Source organism: Leptinotarsa decemlineata, unplaced genomic scaffold, assembly GCF_025532065.1.
Source record: "Leptinotarsa decemlineata unplaced genomic scaffold, Ldec_3_MD MMD2_tig00000576_RagTag_RagTag, whole genome shotgun sequence".
Taxonomy (NCBI): Eukaryota; Metazoa; Arthropoda; class Insecta; order Coleoptera; family Chrysomelidae; genus Leptinotarsa; species Leptinotarsa decemlineata.
In genome coordinates, this window is record NW_027412551.1 from 9,696,985 (window position 1) to 9,720,960 (window position 23,976).

Here is a 23,976-nt window from a genome sequence, read left to right on the forward strand (position 1 = left end):
CCAAGAGCCGCAAATAACTTATATACTCCTGATCTATCCGACACTGAAGTTTTGTATTTGTTTTTAATGAATTTGCTTGAATTATTACTATTTCTGTAAGCTGTTGTGCTGGTTTAGGGATGGCACGACGCTCATCAAATTATCGAAATTCCGAGGGATAATGTAACAAACATTGCCAAAAACAATTGCTATAAAATTACAACAAACATTTCGAAATTCGATTATTGGAATCATTCAATAGTACTGTCAGATTGTTAACTTTGTTTATTGAATATACTCTATACCTCTTAGCGTTTATCCATGTATAGAAAAGAATTCAAAGAGCCCTGTATAACTGATTCTTCAACATATTGTTTTCATAATGTAAAAAAAACAAGAAATACATTTAAAAAAATTTATTTACAGTAAAGTTACCCAATCAAATAAAAAAAAATACAAATCAGTCAATATTTATAAAAATGTCATTCAAAAATTATCAACTATACAAAATAAATAATATACCTCATCTATTCTGTTGAGTGTGATGTGTATTAGTATCAGATTTGCTAAATAGTGATATTATCCTATTTATCATGTACATAGTAGGAAAGAAAACGGGTAACGTTATGTACCTGAAACAATAAAAAATATATATCAACACAACTCAAGAAAATAAGATTTCAATGTCATATTATCAAATATCCATGCAGAAATTTGAAATTAAAATTTTAATAGCTCTTTACACTTTCCTAAACAAAATAACAAATCATGCAAAGAAACAACTTTCAGACACGAACTGGAAGAAAAAGCCCTCCTGAAACAGCTTTTTTCATATAAACATTGAATTTCACGAAAGAAAAGTACTTTCGAAACAAATACTTTTGTATGAACCCTGAATTATACAAAAAATACTTTTCTCTATTCCGTTAGTAGAATTGAATAGAATACTTTATTTGCTCAAGATAACAAAATATGTTTTAGCATAGTCTTGAAAAATTGTTCTCTTGTTTGCTTATACAGTGCTTTTCTTCAATGTTCCCCCTTTTATTTTTTGTACGGGTCAAATCAAAAAATTGAAATTTGGGATTATGAAATTAATGCATCAATATTTTGAAGTGAAATAGACAGATGAAACTTTCAAGATGGCGACTGGGCGCCATCTGGAAAAAAAATAAATGGAAAGGGGGGTCTTGTGACATCTTTTTGAAGCTCCTGACAAATGCTACATAACCCTAGAATATAATGTCAATATCTTCAACTACTACAAAATGACGGAACTTTTAATAATTTTCTGATCACATTGACATTTAACTACATAATAAGCTTGAGGTCAGTTCAGAAGATGCTCGAATTGGTTGCCTTGAACTTCTTGACATATAAACAGTCTATCCGATATTTCACGCCGAACATTTTCGAACACAGTAACATCAATATCTCTACAAATATTTATTATTCTCTCCAAAGGTGTCAAATCTGGCGTGCGGGCTGGCCATTCTGTAGGACCTCGACGGCCAATCCAACGACCGGGAAAATTAGTATCCAAATAGTTTCTTACTTGTCTGGAGTAATGTGGTGGTGCTCCATCTTGTTGGAATACAATATCCATATCGAATTCATTAGGATTCGCTTCGACGATTTCAGTGATGAGAGGGTCAACAGTAGTTTCCAGCATATTCAAATACAGTTCCCCTGTTAAATTTTGATCAATAAATAGAGGTCCTACAATATGGTTTCCCAATATTTCTGCCCAAAACGTTAATTTTTTCTGGAGATTGGGTTGGTGTCACTCCAATGACGGCAATTTTTTTTGTGAACAATGCCGTTTAAAAAAATGTACATTCGTCACTATAACAAATATTGTGTAGGTAGGTAGGATGCCTTGTAATTATTTCTGTCATGATTTCGCAGAATTCTGTTCTTCGATCAGGATCATCTTCAGTTAATTGCTCTACCATTTTAATTTTGTATGGATGATACCTATTCCTCTAAAAGTCTCCACACAGTAGAAGGAGACACCTCACAAACATTCGCGACGGAATAAGTACACTGTTCAGGATTTACTACCATCTCACCAATTATTTGCACTTGCTGTTCTTCGGAATGGACGGATGACCTGGGGGTTTTTTCTTATGTACACTACCGGTAGTTATGAATTTGGATACATCCCTCAAATATTTTCTACAGATGGAACGATTCGGAAAACGTTCATTTATTCATTTATTTATTTATTTATTTGCCACTGAGGTACAGTATGTACATATGGTATGTCAATAACTTAAAATTAATATATATATAGAACATAATAACAGTGTGATACGAATAAAATAGGTAGGTATTTCATTTATCATAAATGTGTATATACATATATGCATATATACACACATACACACACCCACATATATAAACATACACACATACATACACATATATAGACAAGACACGTATATAAATTCCTTAGTAAAAATATGGAACAGGCGTCGAAGATAACACTAAATAATAGTAAGAGGAAAAAAAATAAGTAAAATCATTGCTCAACGGAAATCATCTTCCAGGAATTCATCACAACTATAGTAACATTTTTGCAGCAGCAATTGCTTTCCTCTACCATGAAACACTTTATCAGAGGTAATTTGTTTGATCTGCTCTGGTAATTTATTATACAGATTTATGGCATTATACAAAGGGGACTTTTTATATTTCGTTGACTTATGACTTGGAATACCCAAAACATCACCATGCCGCTAATAATTTTTCCCTAACGAATACTGGTTTACAGTTGTCTCGGTGTTCAATGCTGAAAATTAGTCTAACAATGCGCTTTTGTGCTACGAATACTCTGATGAATTCATTACTGCAACCCCATGCTATGATATTGAGGAATATATGTGAATATGCCATAGCAAAATAGATTTCTAGTAGACCTGCTGTATCCATGCATGATTTCATTTGCCTTAAAGCAAAGAATGTCTTGTTTAATTTGTTGCAGACATCTTTTATTTGCAGATCCCATGATAAGCTTTCATCCAAGTAAGTTCCTAAAAATTTTACTTCGCTACTAATCTTTATTACGTCAATAGTTTGTAGGTCATCTGGAACATTATTTTTCCTATTATAGAAATTTACTATTACAGTTTTTGTGGAGTTTAATATTAATCTGTTTCACTGACACCAGGAGCATTTTACCTTACTAAGCAGTACATCAATATTTCCCCCTGTAACTGTGATAGTGGTATCATCCGCAAACATGGTAAGGTGGCAATCTTTCAGATATTCTGACAAATCATTTGCATACAACAAAAAAAAGCAATGGTCCAAGCACTGACCCCTGTGGCACTCCAAGCTTAACGTCGTTGCACATTGAAAATCATTTCGCTCTCGTGAAAGTTACGCGTCGCACCGTAAATAAAAATCGCTTCAATTTTTGCTACGAGGCGAGAATTAATCATTTTAGAGATTGTTGACGTGGTACCTTTCTACTAGTAAAACCGAAAACTAAAATGAAAATATTCTATATTCTAACGATCAATGATGTTCATTGTTGTACTGACATTTTTTGTCGTTTTTATAAACAAAAAATAACTTAACAAACTTTATCGGGTTGTTGGAATTGCCATATGGCAGATAAAAAGGAATATTTCTAGAAATATCGATATTGATGTGTTTGTCTTCAGGAAATTATCAAATATTCCGCCATTTTGTAGTAGGTGAAGATATTGACTTCATATTCTAGGGTTGTGAAGTATTCGTCAGGAGCTTCAAAATGATGTGTCACATGACCCCCCCTTTCCATTTATTTTTTTTTCCAGATGGCACCCAGTCGCCATCTGGGAAAATAATTTCATTATCCCGAATTTCAAATTTTTAAGTTGACCCGTTCAAAAAATAAAAGGGGGGGGACATTAAAGAAATGCACATATACATGTACATTCACACATTTATGTCATAGATACAATTTTGTATAGGAATTTATGAATAACAGGAAAAACATTACAGTTAAAAACTCAGTACTGAGAAGAGATCGGCTTTCATGAATTCTATAGATGAGGATTGGTGAAATCCTCTCAAATCGCAGTTTTGGAGTTCATGATTAGAATAATAGGTGGTCCTAACGAAATTATCCCAGAAACATTCCATAATGAGCAATTCAAACATGTACTGAAATGAACTGGAGTTCACAATACATATGTTCCTAAAATTAAGATATTTATCGTTTATTTATAAATCTGCAAAACTAATAAAAAACTGCTACAGGAATGACTGATCCGATTTTTAGAAATAACAAAAACGTACCAAAGAGTACTAGAAATTATATTTTTTTATGTACATTTTGTCTGATCTTGTTACATTCAAAAATTAAGAAGAAAGGGCACTATTTATGCCCGCACTGGTGATTGTTAAATCAATGGCATCAACATAATCCAGATGGAAAATGTATTGGTTTCTAATGAGTTCAATAAGTATTTACTTACCCTGTATCATACGGAGGATTTCCTGCACTTCCTGTTATTATGAAGAATGGGAACACTACTGAGAACACAAACGAGCTGAAAATCAAAAAGTTTCGTTAAGTGATCTACGAGTAAGTAAAATAAATGTATTCAAAAAATGTGTCCACAGTATATCGCCTAATAACGTCGATCGACGTTTTCAATCAAAATATTGATATTTTATTAGCTTGTCCAAGTAGTCTCAGATAGTGTGTACTCGTCAATTGTTGAATGTTGCTTAATTGTAAAATCCATCAATCTGAGAACTAGCAAAACTGAATCAGCATGTCACACTGTTTTTTGTCTTTGTACTTTTCCCGTTCTAGGAATCGCACGTTAACAGGCAAGATCTCGTTAATCCTCAGCTCACACAAGGTTTGACTTTTGACGACTGTTGTTCTTACAGAGGCGACAGCTGATTAACGGAAAAACAGATGACAGATTTTGGTACTGAGGTGTATTTTCCTGACAAAGCTATTTTAGAGAAAGTCACATTCATACTGATGTACAAATAAACAGCACATATTTGGATAGCTGTTGAAATGTCGACTGAAACTCATACTAATTGGATTTGGTTTATATTCAACTCAATAAAGGTTAATCAACATAAACGTTTTAACTTTGTTACAGGTCAAACTGCTTCACCATTCTTTAAATAACAAAGTGAAGCTGAGAATACTGTGAAAATACTATTTACACAACCTTTCGTGAATACTTATTCCAATTGTTAAATGAAAACTGACCACTCACACTCTCTGTGTACTCAATAAAAGGTCTTGCCTTTTAATGTGCAATTATTAGCACGGGTTGATCGATCGTCCGGGCGTCGGGCTCGAACCATCGTTCCACATAGCGGTAGATTGAAGGAGTAGTGCAATTTGAGAATTGTATTTTGTACTTGGACTATCCTCATTATTACAAAACAAGTTGAACAATATTATTGTTTTCGATTTATCAAAAATGATTGGAAACAACTGAAAACACATCCTCTGATTCCATATGATCAAAGTTTGTCAAGGAGACAAACATGTGTTTTCAAGACATACCTATTTCTGAAATATCTGAATTTGTCTTCTTTTTTTTTATTTTTTAGGTCAAAAGATAATTGACCAGAAAGTTTAATTTTTGTTCTCAACCGCTGAATTATTTATTTGTAATAAATAACTTACAAACATCGATAAGTTGGTTGTCATCTGTTAACCAAAATTTCAAATTTGTAATATGTTCCCATTTTATAGAAAAAGAACAGTAGGCTTTTATATTTTGCATAATACTTCTAACAGCCAATAATTTTTTTGAAAAATATCAAATTTCCGATTTTTTTATTCTCAAGCAAGCAAAACTAATGCTAGAAATAAACTTTCCAGAATTCGTTGGAAAGAAATGTTTTCTAAATGGCACATACTCTTTGGCAGACACAGACACTGCATACTATTTAGTATACGGTGGATTTTTAGAGAACTTATAAGATACTAACCTTGCAAAAAAAGATTCAGGATATTCCGAACACAAAAACATTGGTAGGCCAAAACCAAAAAAATAAGGCCATTCATTTTCTATGAAGTTCAGTCTTGCTGATAGATTCAATCCCATGTTGATCCACTTATATTCAAAAGCGTACTGAGAATACAACAGGCAAGTCAGAAACATCCTCAAAGCGTAACAAGGGTACGTCAAAGCAGGAAAAGGGTTGTAATTCAATAAAGTAATTTGCAACAGAAATAAAATTTGGACACCCAAAGAACATATTAAATCTGGGATCGATATCTGCTTGCTCTTGGATCTACTCAGTCCTCTAGTAGGTGTATAAACACAATCGGCAATATCCTGAAATGAAAAAGTAATAGTTGAATTTATCGATTGTCATCAACAATGTAAATAAAAAAACACTCCTTGAAAATTAAAATATCTGAAATCAACGAGAGCATGGAGAAACGGGGGTATTCAAGTATTCCATGAGGAGAATTTTCAGTCATTTTTAACATTGTCAATGGGGAATGTTCCTCCTGACGAAAATCAAGTAGTTTTCATAAAAGAGCTCTAAAACAACGCATTTCAAACTTATCATTTCAACCTTTGTCTTTAAAAAATTATTTAAATACTTAAAAAAGGGGAATGAAATAATGTATACGTATATGAATAAATAACAAAACAACTGTTGTTTATGTGGCTTGTGGTATTGAACTATAATTTATATTTTGCCTTAATTGTTGATTTATAAAGATTATTTTCCTTGTTTAAAGTAGAATATCTAGGTACGTATAAATTATTTCAACTTGATATAGGCGCTGTTGCCAATATGTGAGGTAGAAACAAATCCCTTTGAAAATTAAAACCCAACATTTGAAACATCAATTTGAATACTTTTCGAAGTGAATTTGAAAAACTCATGAATTAAACTCAACTTTATTTTGTTCAAACTTGCATTTGCTTTAATAACCCAAATTGAGGAACATTCCCCATTACCTTCAAACAAAGAAAATGTTATTATAATCAGTCAGTCTTTATTTTATATCTTCAAATCAGAACGTTATGCAGTCATCGACATTTTCACTTATTAATAATCAACAAATCAACATGCCCCTTGTTTAAGAACAAATATTATTTGCGCCTTAAAAATACTTAAAATAGGTGGTGTGTTTATTTGAGTAGGTGTAGATTCTTCTTTTGAATATTATTAATGGTTTTTCAAAAATATTAAATATAAAATTACTTATATAAGGTGTTACCTAATATCACAATACGTATTTATGTAATAAAAAACAAAGTAAATCACAAAGTAGTCATGAGTCACGACATGATTAGGCACGTGAACGCGGCAAAATGTCTTCGCGATCACAGCGCGATAACTCCCGAATACAGTGTCGGTTTTATTCGTAGTTTCGGCAGGTTTGTCGCCGAAACCGAAACTAAACCGATATCCGTTTTTTTGCCGAAACTCGACCGAAACCGAACTTTCGGTCGGACACTACTGTCAACATTTTGAGTGTCAACATTTTTCATACAAAATTTGTTGCAAATTCTGTGATCCATTTTTCTGGATAGCAGAAAATCGCCGAACGCGCAAAACACTTTCAACTTTTATGCCTCTCACCGACAAACTAAATGTGCTAAACAGAAACTGTGAACTTATATTCGAAACGAGTGTACCAACAAAAAAAAATCACCTTATTTTTTGAATAGACCTCGTATACATTCCTTCTCAACACTGCCACCAGATTGATTTCCAAAAAACATGTTTATTCGTTATTATTATGTAGTTTCGCCAATGATGTTCAACAATTAATGATATTTTCATGATAAAAGGTTAATAAAAATCGTGATCCTTGATATCAAAGCACAAAGTAAACCACTCATTGTTGCTCTTGAAAGTGTTGTCGTTCATGGAAAATCATGACAAATTGAAAAACAAGTAATATTTCAACATGTAAAATGGAGAAGTAATAAACTCTCAGAAGAAATCTTCTATTCTTAGTTGTAAAATTCACCTATTATGTTTTAGGTTACGGCTATCGTCAATATTCCTGCTTGTGATATATTTTACATCAATTGAACCGAAATGTAGCAATGAAATTCACGGACTTTATTGTTTGAATCTAACAGGAGATGAGAACAATATATTAGTTTTCAACATGACTGAAAAAACATTGAACACAAGTGTAAAGTCGGTATTTTTAAGGAACAGTTCGGGGGATATAAGCAACTCATCATTTGTTATTTTCAATAATGTAGACTCTCTGGATATTCAATTTTCCAGTATAAAAAAATTCTCCTCCGGCTCAAAATCTTTGGATACATTATATCTAATAAAAAACTATAAGTTTCCTAACTTGACTGAGGATTTGTTTAAATCGTGTTGTCAAAATTTGACAACTCTATTCATTGCCAACAATCAAGGACTATTTGTGGAAAATGGTAAATATCAGAGACTTTGAATGCTTGAAATATTTGTTATTTGATATGCTTCTAAAACAATCGGCTTTTCTTTTTCAATGAGAATATTCAAAATTCATTTGAAAAACATTTTTAGTGTTTCACATTATCATTGATATTTAAGTATTATACCAGGTAGTAGTACAGCAAATGCAAGTTTGAACAAAATAAAGTTGAATTTAATTCATGAGTTTTTCAAATTCACTTCGAAAAGTATTCAAATTGATATTTCAAATGTTGGGTTTTAATTTTTAAAGGGATTTGCTTCCAATTCACATATTGGCAACAGCGCCTATATCAAGTTGAAATAATTTATACGTACCTAGATATTCTACTTTAAAAAAGGAAAATTATCTTTATAAATCAACAATTAAGGCAAAATATAAATTATAGTTCAATACCACCTCCACAAGCCACATAAACAACAATTGTTTTGTTATTTATTTATATAGAGGAAGATAGGTTAGGTGCACAAAATGTCATGTATCACAGAATGTCTCGGAACTCGGAACATAAGTAAACAGAACAGCATGCCTCTGAAATATGTCATCTTTGTTTGTCTCATACAGGTAACAGATTCATTGTCCTTTATTAGCTATAACCGATGTTGCCAAATGGTGAAATAGAAACGAATCCCTTTAAATGTTTAATAATGCATTATTTCATTCCTCTTTTTTTAAGTATTTAAATAATTTTTTAAAGAAAAAGGTTGAAATGATAAGTTTAAAATGCGTTGTTTTAGAGCTCTTTTATGATAACTACTTGATTTTCGTCAGAAGGAACATTCCCCATTGTAGATAAATTGTGAAAACATTTCATAGAAAACTTTTCATAGAACTTAGTTTAAGACATTGATGCTGCAACTTTAGAATCCATAAAAACATGAAACTAGAAATCCTGGAAAATTAAAGCTAAGTCAAAATGGTTGAGGCTTACGAAGTCGAGGTTTTCAATGTCACTGTTTTTCGGTTTGAAGGCCTTGGATTCTGAGAAGTTCAAGAATAGCAAACACCATGATACAGGTAGAAAAGAATATTATTAATAATAATATTTATTCTCTCGTTAAAAAGTAAATTTTTTTTTACAAAAATAATACACATTAACAAGGAAGACGCCCATAGGGTGTAAAACATAATAAATATAATACAATACAAATTTAAAAACATTTACAGTCTAATATACATAGAAAAGGATAGAAGATTTTAATAAAAGCTGCCCGGCTAGGGTGAAAAATTATTGATTTTCAAAAATTCATTGATGTTATAGCTTTTTTTGTACCCAATGCAGGTACAGGTATTATCACACCAGACTACCTGAGTCAACATAAATAAGCTTTACGCAGTTGAAATACCCAGAATATAATAGAATAGAACTTTATTCGTCACTGAAGTTATTACAAAAAGGAGTACAGAATGTATAACTTATTGGACTCGTCACAAAATATGATGTAAATTTAGTATTTAGTCTACATATAAAAATCAGCACGTGAAGAAGTATAAAAAACAAATACAGACATATATAAAAATATACCTAATTACAACATATTAGTTCATGTCTCTAGAAATTCCTCTAACGAGTAGAATGCCCTGGATTCTAAATACTTGTATAAGGAGTTTTTGAAAATCCTCAGATCGGCAAGATCAATTCTGCTATTAAACAAATCTATAAATCTATTATAGCAGTATGGTTGAGTATGGTTGATGTAGGTTACCACATTTTCTTGTATCGTACTTGTGTAAACAGCTATTTTTAAGAATGGAATTCTCTTGTGTCTTAATATTCAGAGTAATTTGAAATATATATAGTAAATATAAATAAATAGTTGCTTTATGTTCGGTTCTGACTAGTCTGATAAAGTTTTATACTGTATGTACCACATGTATAAAATCTTTTAATGATGAATAAATTTCTATTCTATTCTATTCTATTCTAATACACTGTGAGAATACCTATCTTTGAAAAAATTGATTCACAAGATGTATTAGGCTTGACTCCAACCATGCTTCCAATGATTTTTTTGGATTATGAATATCTAATTTAGGTAGCTTCAGCTACCCCAAAACATTAGGCCTTAACAGAGTGTTTATTGAACCAATCCATAGTATGCCAATTTCAGAATTTCAGTTGATAATACAGTATTTTTCAGTTTTCTTATTACAAAACTTACTCAGCTTGGTGGTTGTTTCGTTTATTTGATTTTTCCATGTCATTTTATTATCCACTATAACTCCCAGGAAGCAAGCAACATCAATCTGTTCAATGCTACTATGATTTACTCTTATTAATAAACTAGAATTCCTATTCAGATTTTTTGTTAGAAACTGCATGAAGCATGTTTTTTTACAAATTCACCACTAGACCATTGTAAGTACACCAGTTATAGAATTCATTCGCTACAGTATTGGCTCTAAGTACCATATCACATATTGATTTTTTTGAAATAAGAAAATTGGTATCGTCGGCATACATAATTATACTTGCACACTTGGACATGAGTTAATCATATCATTCATAAAAATGATGAAGAGTACTGGGGTCATTATAGAACCCTGTGGAACAGACATATTATTTTGATTTATTATTATTCAATACTGCAATCTGTTTTCTATCTTTCAAATATGCTCTAATCCAAAGTTTCCCAACTCCTCGAACTCCTGTTCGATATAATTTTTTTACCAAAGTATCATGACTCACAGTATCAAATGCTCTGCTTAAGTCGAAGTATATATAGAGCTATTGTGTTTTGTTTATCGTTTAAACAGTTATAAATGTTTTCGCAGAGTTCTGTTCCTGCTGTTGATGTTGATTTATTTTGCCTAAATCCGTGTTGATAGTTGAACACTAAATTATGGTGTTCTAAAAATTTGTTGAGGCGGCAATTGAAAGCAAAATCATCGGATATTAACTCAGGATGTATAAACCTCTGAAGAATCAAGGAGTGAGTTCTCTATCGATCTAGTAGATGGCGTCCTCGTAAGGGTAGTGTCATCCCCTAACAAAAGATTTTATCAAATGTTTTTAACATACAAGGGACATTAATTGAAAAAAAATTAATTGGAAATATAAGTATTCTTACAAATGAATAAAAACAATGTATTCCTTGATACTGTTATAAACATTATGTTACCACATTTTCCACCAAAACTTCACAATAAATAACTGGAAGATTAGAGTGACCTCCGGGTACGTCCCCTCAATGTTTTGTTCAACATCTAATTTAATTTTTTTTTCATAGTGTACATCATAATTATATATTCAACACAAACTACACTTTTTAGGAGCATTCAAGAACTCAATAACTCTCCATCATCTAACAATCACAGGACAAAATATAACAAATTTAACAAAAAACCTCTTGGAAGGACTGGATGAACTCGATTATTTAGATCTACAAGGAAACGGCATAAAATATATTGCGGGAGATACTTTTCTCGACTTAGAAAGGTTGAATCATTTGGTACTGAGCCATAATCCAATCATCAATTTCGAAATCAATACTTTCATTGGCTTGAGAAATTTGGAGAGCCTCGACCTGTTAGGTTTGGATCTAGAGGGGTTCGATTCAACACTTTTTACCAATCAACATGAACTGAAATACATTGGAATACCATCAAAGTTAGTGAAAGAAAAGCTACAACTTCAAGAGCTAACTAAAACTTTCAGAAAATTAGAAAGAATAGGACTGCTCTATAAAGACATGAATGATACGCTGATTAGCGATTTTGTTAAAACATGCAGATACAGTGGATTTGAAATAAAAATCACAATACCTGATCATTTCTAAAACACTGAGAACATTCAACTTCTATGGAAGAAGAATCTAGCACACTAGTAACTCCACAGATGGTGACCCAGTAAGAAAACTCCGCTTATAGTTTATTAGGATTATATATTCAGGATTATATTATGTCCACAAGTTTTTTGACTTCGCGTTAATTGTTTTGTATTGCTCATTGAATATTTATATATTTTTTTATTAAGAATTATTTCATACAACTATTTTTCAATATTAACTTCATATTCGTATTTTTTTTTTTTCGTAAGGTTATGCTAAAAATATATGATGTGTATAGTCTATACCACGTCAATCCGAACATCTGAATGAAAAAAAAAATAATATACCGCGTCTGATGAATTTACTAGTTAATACCATATAAAACCTTTTTTTATTTTTTTATTAAAAATATAACAACAGCGTACAGTTCGACATAGTTAAGACACTATAAATATAAAATATGTTGTTATTCTCCCTAATCAGCAAAAATGCTGGTCTCGGGATTCACAAACATTCAACATGACAAACGAAACACAAAAACTAGTAAACCACTACAAAGCTCATAGTATCAACGTATCAGACACGTGTCTCGAGGCACAGATGTTCTTATAAACTATTGATGAATGAACTATAGCCCAATAACTCACGTATCTGAAGACTTTTTATAGCCTGTGTAAAAGGATTGTATAATCCTTTGTTCGTTTTTACCATGCTCAGGTGTAAGTCATTTCTACCCCTTGTATTATACTCATAAAACTGGTTGTTGACTAGTAGATCGTTGTTGCTTTTGATTCTTTTGTTTTTTATTTTATATATGTTTTTGCATTGCTCAAGTTTAAGTTGATATTTAATTGGATGTAGTTCAATCTGTGAGAATAAATCATTTGTGTGGGTTCGAAATGGAATTTGAAATAAAATTTTTGTTGATTTATTTTGTAGCGCTTGAATTTTTTTGAAATTAGTAATGCCACAATTACCCCATATAATTAATAGATACCTAAGATTCGCCAATATATATGCATTGTAAATCAAGTATCTATTACTGAAACTCAAGTAACTGGAACACCTATATAGAGCTCCTAACATTGGTACAATTTTATCATTAATATGTTCTATGTGTCCTGACCAGTTTAACTTATCATCTATTATGAGTCCCAAATACTTGGTTTTTGCAACATTCATTAAGGGTAAGTTATTTATTCTTAATTCAATATTTCCACAAATTCTATTTTTTTGTTTAAATAGCATGTAAACGGTTTTTGCAGAGTTTATCTCAAGTTTATTATGTTCAAGCCAATTTGAGTATTTAGAGATCTTCATTAACTGTGTTCTCCAGTAAATGTAAATCATATCCACTGTACAAAAGGACCATCTCATCGGCGAACGGCCTGCCTCAGTGACAGTACCATCAGTGTATAGAACAGGGGTCCCAAAACGGATCCCTGTGGTACGCCACAATTATTTTTCATATGCTCACTCATGCTCTCACCAACAGCGACAAACTGGGATATTTCCTTCAAAAATGTCTCAATGAGAGAATAAATTTTGCCCCTTATACCCATGCAACATAGTTTGTTCAGAAGAACAGTATGGTCAACAACGTCAAATGACTTTCTTAAATCAATGAACACTGCAATAACCATTCTTTTTTTATCCAATTCCGATGTAATATTATGAATGAAATCTATTGTGGCACTTAGAGTGCTGCTACCCTTGATAAAACCAACTGATACTCATCAAATCCCACATAACGATCAACAAAGTCCATTATTCTTGTCTTTATTACAGTTTCAATAATTTTAGAGAATGAGCACACAATTGTTATAGGTTTATATTTTTCTAAGTTTTTGTTATCACCACCTTTAAATATTGGTATTGGCTTTGAAAATATCGTTTATCAAATTAACGAGTATGGAAATGACATTTTTTTCAATTAATATTATGTCTTTAATGGATATGTTGTCGTGCCCTGCTGCTGAGTTTTTATTGAGTGCAACTCCCACATAAAAATAATGATTAGACTTCGTATGAATACCACGCCGTCCATGACATACAAAGAAACTGCCGACGTTCGGTATAAAATATTTTTACAATATTTATTTCATGTTTGTATCTTATTTGGTAAGGTTATCTCTGACGTGCTAAAAATATATATTAATGTGTATAGTCTATACGAAGTCCATCCGAACGGCAAAATAAAAGAGTATTGTGCCGGTTCTGATAAATTTACCAGTTAATACCATATAAAACCTCCCACATGAAAATAAAGATTAGACTTCGTACGAATACCACGCCGTCCATGCCATACAAAGAATCTGCCGACGTTCGGTAACTATTTAGCTTCGAATTGCATATACTATAAAGTGGTTGATAAATCTATTGATATATCTCACTTGGCGCCATCTTGAATTTAAAACTTTCTGAGAAAGTTTAAATTCTCAAATTGAGTGTTGTGTGTTGCTACTCGTTTTTAGTAGGTCTTTGAAAATTTCAGTTTATAAAATATTCAACAATTTACTTAATTGAAATTAAATTCATTGATATGCTAAACAACTTACCTGAAATAAAAACACGTTGATCAGTTTGCTCAACAGGAAAAAAGGTATGATCCACAAAATGCTGAATATTTCACCCAGAAGCCAGCATATAAAATAACATGGCCGAAGATAAATGCAATGATCATAAGATTTCAAAAATGTAAGGATCATTTGCCAAACCGGTGAAAACATATACTCGTGGGTGATAATGATTACCACAAAACAGAGACCATCCAGAAACACGCATTGTGAAATTCTCTTGATAGCTTTTGATCTCCTGAAAAATAATGTATTTATTTATATGTGTGCACACATACATAATAATAATAATATGCTTTATTGCCCAAAGAACATTAGGTCTTATTGACAAAGCTGCAAATTTTCATCAGTCGTCATAAACATAAGCATATGTATATACACATATAATATACATATACATACATATACATATTTATACACACACATACATATATAGGGTACAAATAATGTTAAACTACTCAAACACATATAAAATTGATTAAAGATATCATACAATAAAAATTACCAAAAAAGTTTAAAATGTTCAAATGCAGTATACCATACTTTGTTTAACAAAAATACAGTTGATGAAATGAATTAGAGAAAGCGGTCCTCATAGAACTCTTCTAAACTATAATAGGGTCTACCACATAATAAGTCTTGTTTTTACTGATTTTCGAAATACACAGCTATCCTCTAAAATTTTAATATTGTCAGGTGAATGATTAAACATCTTGATATCATTATAATATATAGAGTCTTTAACTAGAGTAGAGGCTGATATGGGTAATATTAGGTCGTTAGATTGACGAAGGGCATAATAATTGGAGTAACCGCTAAATATCAATTTATGTTTGTTAATTAAACATACTGTTTCTAAAATGAAGATTCCAAAAACTGTCAAGATTTTATGTAATTCAAATAGGGGTTTGCAGGAGTCTCGACTTTTGGCATTACACATGAATTTTATAGCCCTTTTCTGAATAATGAGTATCGTCTGCATTTGAGTTTCGCAACATACTCCCCAGAAAGGAACTCCATACCTTGAATGTGACTCAACAAGTGAGAAATAAGCCGATTTAGCGGCAGACAAACCAAGATCCTTATATGTTATTCTCACTGCAAAACACCCTGAAGCTAGCTTTTTATTGAGGGTTACAATGTGATCGGCGAATTTGAGTTTATTATTACCCCCAAAAATTTAGTACTAGGTCTGTTTTCAATTATCCTGCCCGCGTCCTGTGTTGGTGAAGGAATGCTGTCAATAAAGCAGCGGAATTATATTAAATTTGTTTTTTAAACATTGAAAGACAGCAGATTACAGTCGCACCAATTTTTTTTTTTATATCTGCACTTATATTCTCGTGTAGATTACATAAAGTTTTATCACGCCACAATATCGTGGTGTCATCAGCAAATAGGGTGAATTTTCCTTTTATATCGATAGTTGCTAAATCGTTTATGTATAGCAGGAAAAGTATCGGTCCCAGTATTGAACCTTGTGGTACGCCATTTTTTATTTCGCCTTCTGATGAGGATGATTAGGTTTTCACAATCTGGGTCTTTCATTGAGCACTTCCTATCTTTAAATTTCAATAAAACACAATGTGTGTTAGATATCATCGAAATTTTCCATTCATTTGAACGACCTATTGATGCTACTATGTGTGGAATATAAAATCGTTCATATGTCCGTCACGGCTTCCCTGGGTGGAGCTCACTCGAAAAGTCCAATTTTCCATTACTCTGGCGCATAAATCACGCTAAATTTGACCGATGATATTGGTTATGTTGGCTTTGAGGACCGCTGTGGTTTGTGGCTCATTTGCATATACCTACGACTTGAGAAAACCCACACAAGAAAAAGTCTAACGGGGTCAAATCAACCGATTTGAGTGGCCAATTCACATCACCTCCACGTGATATCACCATGCCCTGAAATTGTTGGTGCAGAATATCCAATGTGGCATATAGCCTGTTGAAACCACATGTCGTTGCTGTCCAGATCATCCAATTGAGGCCAAAAGAAGTTGGGAATCATCGACCTATAGTGCTCGCCGTTGACAGTGATGGCCTGGCCAATGTCGTTCTCAAAGAAATATGGACCGACGAGGTCGCCAGTCCAAAATCCATATCAAAAAGTGACGTTTTCGGAATAGATTGGACGCTCTTGGATCGCATGTTCCAAATTCGATAATTTTGTTTGCTCACGTACTCATTCGTCGCTGAGGATGATTTTTCGATGAAAATTAGGGTCAGTTGGCAACTGCTACAGAGCCCATTCAGCGGACACACGTCGTTGTCTATGGCCGTTTACCTCCAGTTCCTGGGTCAGTTGAACTTTGTAAAGGTGCAGGCCCAAGTCACGACGCAAATTTCGCCAAGTTTTGGTCTGCGAAAGGCCAAGTTCATGTAAGCGACTTCTGCCAAAGGTCAAACAGGTACATCTTAAATCAAAACAATCCAGTTTCTCTAAAACCTTAAAGTATAATGAGTAGGTTTTCCAAAAATGGTAATTGAGCACTTTATTATAATTACAGGATTGTAACCTAAACTGGCATAAGTTAAGTTTGTTTTTTAGAGAAGAAGTAGTAGCGAAATCTTCTTCTATTTGCCTATACCAAGAATCAATGTGGTGATAAAATCCCCAGTTTATAACATCTGTAAAATTTATAATATAATTCATAACAAGTTAAAGCTAATTACAATCTAATTACCAGCCACAAAGATGAAATACTGTGTTTCAACTCTCTGCAGACAGCCAATTCAATTAGAATTCTACAGTTGTTTTTTTGATTACTATATCAGTGATTGTATAATATACTATTCTATTAGTGAATTGATTTTATATGCTATCGTTGTATTCTATTTTACTCATACTTATTCATAGTTGTATGTCATATAATTGGAAATACACAATAAACCCCTTTTTTAATTTTTCGTTTTTTAATAATTCTCCTATAAGCTTGACAAAATGAGTCAACTTTCATATACAATGAAAATAAAAAAGTTTCTGTAAAAAAATAATGTTATTATCAATCTAGTTTGGGTACGACTAATCGATACTGGATTTGTCCGAAAAGAATACCTGAATAGATAGATTCGAATGTTCAAACAAATAACCGATACATACCTTGATTCCTTTTCCTGTTTGACAGGTGTAGTAGGACGCCTCTGTTTTTGTCGCAGAGCATTGGCTCTTGTAGGGGAGACCCGTTTTATTATTTGATCATCTTTCAAATAGAAAATTGATGTAATTCCACTAAAACTCTCAAAAAGTCCTTTGAGGAAATGATATAATGATTTCTGAAAGAAGGAAAATGTTATTAAAAATTTCAGTAATTAGAAAGTTTAGAACGAGCATTGCAAACATTAACAAGTATCACAAAATATCATTAAAAATATTTTTGTGTATACATTCTATTAGGTTGTTTCAAAAGTTTTCTCCGTTTTGATGTCGTGTTTTTTTTCTGATTGATTCGGTCGTTACTTGATGAATATCCATAGTTATTTCATAAACTACAACTCACGATTTGATCTCCACAAAGTTTGTGGAGATGTGAGTTCTAGTTCTAAAGAAATGAACTTTGAACGTTCAGGCCAGTCTGGGATATACCTATTCAGTAGGTTGAATGGACTGACGCCTATCAGAAAACAACTACTCCCCTGGCTAATACCACCAAGGGCGTTGGATTATATCCGACAGGCGTCAGTGCACGCATCTCCACAGAAAATTTCCTGCATATGCAATTGGCAATACAACTGAAAGAGTTGACCCTCAATTTTGGAAACGGGCACACTTGCAGACCGGTTTCAGGCTCATTAGCGACTCATCAGTGCAAGATAGTGGCCATCATCGACCTAAAGTCAATGATATTCCATAATTGAAAATCGGAATTCTTTCAGAGTATTTCATTCCTCTTCCTAAGTTATAGAATATAGAATATGGAAAGTATCACATTGTAAACAAATATTTCAGAAATATATTTTCCCATATAGGTTCTTGAAGACTCTGTCCAAGCGTATGGTTAATCATACATATACGCAACAATGAATTATGAATACTACCTAAAAAGATACACACTGCTCATATTCCAGTATGATTTTTTGAATTTTTAAAAAGTAGGAATATTCCTAATAATAACAAACACACACAAAGAAAAGAAAAACAAATAACTATACTAATGGTTGCTTAATTTCCAATCTACTTGGAAAAACATAGACATTAAACATTAACTATCTATAGCAAAGGGAAAAAAATTTCATTTTAAAAAATGGGATGAATCATTTAAGAGTATCAATCAGTTCATGGAAAATATGCCTATTTTCTGAAAGTATCCATTTTTTGAGTTCCCTCTTCAAACTGTATTTGTTATGGATAGCTTGAGCATTATGTTGTACAATTTTGTTCCTAAATATCTAAAACATTTCTGACCTACTGCTTTATTTGCCCTGGGTATGGCAAGATCGGCTGATATTAAAGCGTCTATATTGAATGGATGACTTAATTTACTTGTATACTATTTACGCTGAAGGATAATGCAGTTTTGGAAAACAACTGTCAAGAATTTGTAACTCGATATATAATGAATCAGAAGAAAATCGAAATGATTTGCGATATATTATTTTCATGATTCGTTTTTGCACATTTTCAAGGGTTTTGACAATTGTTTTGTTTGCTCCACCCCAACCAAGTATTCCATATTGCAGCAAAGATTCCACTAGTACATAATAGAGGATCCTGAGCTGTGTAACAGAAAGTATTTTTCGTAATTTATAAAACTTGAACATTAGTCCCCAAAGTTTATTTTTCAACTTTTAGATGTATATATCCCATCTCAATACAGAATCTATAAAAATACCTAGATACTTTACTGACAGTACTAGTTTGACATCTTGGCGATTGATTTTTATTGACTCATATGGGGGTAAGTACTTCTCATATGATGAAAAACAAATTACATTTGTTTTACTGAGATTTACTATAAGCAAGTTCTTTTTAAACCACTCTATTATCTGTTTCATGTCTCTTTCTGCCGAATCTTTCACATCCAACCAGTTTTTGTCCTCATATATGATGACAGTATCATCAGCGAACGATATTATAGAACCAACAGTATTTAGGCTAAGGAGCTGATTTACATAAATATTAAAAAGTATCGGTCCAAGAAATAAACTCTCGCCAACCATCTAACATCTTTTCAAGCACTTCAATAACGTTCTCACCGGTAGAACCTTCGCCAATCAGAACTAGGCAAAAACTGCCTTCATCGACCTTATCATAGAATCTCGAGCACACATTTTTGTGCTAGCGGAATTATTCGACTTGTGTTACGTTGGCAAAAGCGTACTGATTCAAATATCGCTTATTACTATTAAATGGAATTCAACAAAATATTACAGTTCAAAGTAGACTCATAAGAACGGGAAAACTTTTGAAACAACCTATTAGCATCAAAAAATGAAAAATGTAATTATTTCAGAATATCTGAATAATATAAGAGGACACATCATATATATAGAAACCCATAGTTGGAAGAATTCCAAACATTTGGCAATATTATCTATGTTTATGCTGCTCTAAAATGTTTTGGTGGCTTTTCCTTTTCATTTGGAAACACCATATACAGAAAAAAAAATTAGGAGGAACTTCTTTTCATGAAAAAAGATCAATTAGACTACCAAAACAAAACAAGTTGATTTTCTATATGTTGGAACTGGAGGAAGGGTTATTTATTTATTTATTCAGTTAAGTGATGATCGGAAAGATTTCTATGTAAAATATAAAAGTAACTTACTTGAACTTTTTAATAGATATTTACAATTATATTTTTATTAAATTACAAATGAAAATTCATTAAATTAGGAAACTATACAATCACAGATTCACTAGCTATCAATTACATAAATATAATAACCTAATGTAAAAGTAGAGTCAGTTTATATTTAATTTCAGAAGAGTTGAACATAATTTTTTTTCTCTCTTTTTGTTTCAGTTTAATAAATATTATTGCTTACCCTGGTAGATCTTTGACTGGTAGATCAAATTTTTTAGGAAAATATTATGTAACAACCCATAGTTTAAAAGAAGTTTTGTGGAGAAATGAATGTTTCTTGAGATTTTCTAGGTTTTATAATCTTCCAAAATCTGAAAGAAACGAAAGATTATTTTAGAATTCATATATTATATGTAAAAAGATAATCTTTCAGTACACCTCGAGAAGGAATTACCAGTTGTTCTAACCAGTCATTTACTTTTCTGATATTAAGCAGATATTCAGATGATGTGGTGCTGAAGGTTTTTCCGGGTTTTCCTGCAGTTGAAAAAGCAAATACGTCACTGGAATCAATGAAGTCGCCCTGGAGCGCCAATTAATTTTTGTTGTTTTATAATTTCATAATTTGTATTTTGGAAGTGTTATCACTTCAGAGTGACCCAAGGATTATATTTGTTCTTTCTCTTGTAAATAACAAGATGGTGTCAAATGTTGGTGTACCAGTATTTGTACTTTATACATGTTTTGTAACGTATCTCACAGATTGTGATTGTGTAAATATCTCTTCTAAAAATATTATTTATTATATTGATATTATTATTCTGTAGGTGAATATTTATAAATGTTTTGATTTTCTGCTTGACATGATAAATGACTGAAGCCGTTGATCAAATGTCAAGAAGTCCAGGAATCCCAACCACACTATAAGTTATCTGCTGGTCTACTTTTCTGATATCAGATGAATTGCACATAGATATACCAAATAAGAAAAATTAATAATCAGAAAAATAATTCACTGAACAACCTAAGAAGAGAGTTCATTGTCATAATATTAGAAATTAATTAGTTTCCTTGAAAATCCTGTTTTATTATATTTCAAATTTGATGGGTGAGTTTTTGTACCTATATTTTGCACAGATACTGAAAAAAAAATTTTACTATTTGGCAATTGGGGTTGAGTCACATTTCTTGCATGAGCTGTTTACATAGATCTTTTTTACTGTTTTTTACAATACACAGGATACTCAATAGAAACGCGGTATATCATAGTGACTTTTCAAATCGAATGAGATATATGTTGCTTTAGATATTCTAATTCCATCAAAAAAGTACTTTTAAAAAATGAAACTTTATATGGGTAGTTGCAATAGAGAAAAGTTTGTCAGATTCAATTCTCAATATACAAGAAGTTCCTCAAAGTTCTATATTGAAACCACTAGTTATTACATATTATCAAAATGGATGGCGGGACAATAATTGAAAATAGTGCTACAGTTTGGGCTCCATATTGACAATACATACATTAAGAAATCTCTGCCACAGTTAAAAAAAATATATAAATAGGTGTCTTAAAAACCATTACGTGAATCAACAGTGTTGAATCTCTTATTTTTGTTGATTTCACTTATAATTCTTGCAAAATGATTTTAATGGGACAATGTTGGAGTGGAGATAAGATGTGCTCGTCAAAATAGCATACAGTTAGATGAGGAAATACTGAAAAAGATACGTACCATTACCTTCCAGTGAGCCATATTTCGATAATTAGTTTAATTGATAAACTACGAAATATTTACAAGCATTACGAATACCTCAAAACAAATTTTAAACACAAGCAAACAGCTGATCGCTTATCTTTCCTTCTTCAATTGTGGTGCAATGTTGTCACCTTTTAGAAATAAACTAAATAAAGCCAGAGACAACCAACAGCCTAAAAGAAAGAAAGAAAGAAACCCACGCTAATTTTTCTGTTTCCTTTAGTTTTTTGGCCGTTTCTCTTTGAGTTGTCAGCCAACAACATTTTATATACTGGTGAACAGGTGTAATTTTCAGTCGTAACAAAATGGTGCAAAGAATAGAAGTAGTGTGTATTTGAGATTGTTTCGACCATCGCTTTCAGTGGTAAAAAAGGAAATAAATTGAGTCATCAACATCCTAGGATATATTTTGTGCTATCACTTCTAGCGTTTTCCATTGGGAAAACTAATACACGATAATAATAGCGTTTTCCATTGGGAAAACTAATGTATCTCTGTCCTTCTTCTGTTGATACATTTATAAAGGATGAGATCCTGTTAACCTATCTTTTTCTTTGGCATCTCAGAAATATTAAATTCTAACACAGAATACTATAGTAGTTATAATATTCTGTGATTCTACTATGAGATGTATTCGTAGGAAAGAATGGCTTTCTTCTACTTTTCCATCTTTATACAAAAAATGTGGGAACCTTTCATTTTTCTTAGAAAAACAAAACCTTTCTTTCACAAAATCAATCTCTCCTAAAAATATACCTCTTTCGATTTAAAAGTGTACTCGCCTTTGAAAATCTGGAGCCAAGCGAGAAGATGTAGATTTAATATTACGAGATCACAGATATTACTCTGAGATCTGAATAAGTCGACATTTGCGGTATTATTTATCATCGCAAAATATCTGACATATGATCGATGAAGTTTTTTTTACAACAGGATGTGTCATGAACATTTTTCTGAAAATATTAATGTACTTATAAACTAGAGCCAAAATTTGAAAAAGTAAATGATTTTAAATATGACAACTGTGACACAAAAAAAACTGTCTGAGCCTAAAAATGATCTCGTAAATATCTCGTGAATACCAAACACCAGAAGATTCAACTGACAAATCTGTAATATCCAACGCTTTTAAGCTAAGCGAGCTAATCGAGTGCTCAGATTTATATTAAACGAAGACAGTTTAGACGTTGACATGACATGTATCAGAGTAATTCTCGTGAGGAAAGAGGCAGATGTTAATATTTTCACACATATTTTTTCATGTCAAAAAGATATTATTTTATCAAATAATGAAAAAAAATCTTCCAGCCGTGCGGCAAGCTCACAACGACCCATCTGAAGAGATGAATGGAAGTGGACGTTGAGAATATTTCGACGCAATTTTTGAAATATGACGTAAGTATTATCTGTCATTCGTAATTCATTTCTAATTTCTCAACTTATTCCATTATTCAATTTTATAAGTAATCAATGTGATAATTACTTACACATGATGAAGTTAGTTCAAGAGTAGCAATAATTTAGAGTCTAATGTAAGTGTGCAATTAGACATGACGTTTTCAAAATTTACAGTGTAATATGTATTAGAAAATCATGTAGGTACCTGAAATGACTTTTGTATTCTTCATCTGAATAACGATAAAATACATTCTGATAATCAACTACACGTGGCTTAAGATTTCGGTGTTCACGAATATAATTTTGTAAAGTTGC

General features: G+C 32.0%; 2 protein-coding genes across 2 annotated transcripts; one reads left to right on the forward strand and one right to left on the reverse strand.

Annotated features, from left to right (window-relative positions):
* Positions 1 to 380: 380 nt before the first annotated feature.
* On the reverse strand, positions 381 to 22,416 carry tank (EI24 domain-containing protein tank). Its single transcript, XM_074174411.1, has 6 exons — positions 22,240 to 22,416; positions 17,863 to 18,035; positions 14,733 to 14,988; positions 5,944 to 6,293; positions 4,449 to 4,523; positions 381 to 611 (listed from the first exon to the last, which is right to left on the reverse strand). Exons 1-6 carry the CDS (start codon positions 22,258 to 22,260, stop codon positions 503 to 505), a joined length of 984 nt encoding a protein of 327 aa, XP_074030512.1. The 5' UTR covers positions 22,261 to 22,416; the 3' UTR covers positions 381 to 502.
* LOC111511074 (uncharacterized) lies at positions 7,756 to 13,105 on the forward strand. Its single transcript, XM_074174412.1, has 3 exons — positions 7,756 to 7,906; positions 7,969 to 8,381; positions 11,678 to 13,105. The coding sequence occupies exons 1-3, from the start codon at positions 7,899 to 7,901 to the stop codon at positions 12,181 to 12,183; spliced, it is 927 nt and encodes a 308-aa protein (XP_074030513.1). The 5' UTR covers positions 7,756 to 7,898; the 3' UTR covers positions 12,184 to 13,105.
* Positions 22,417 to 23,976: the final 1,560 nt, after the last annotated feature.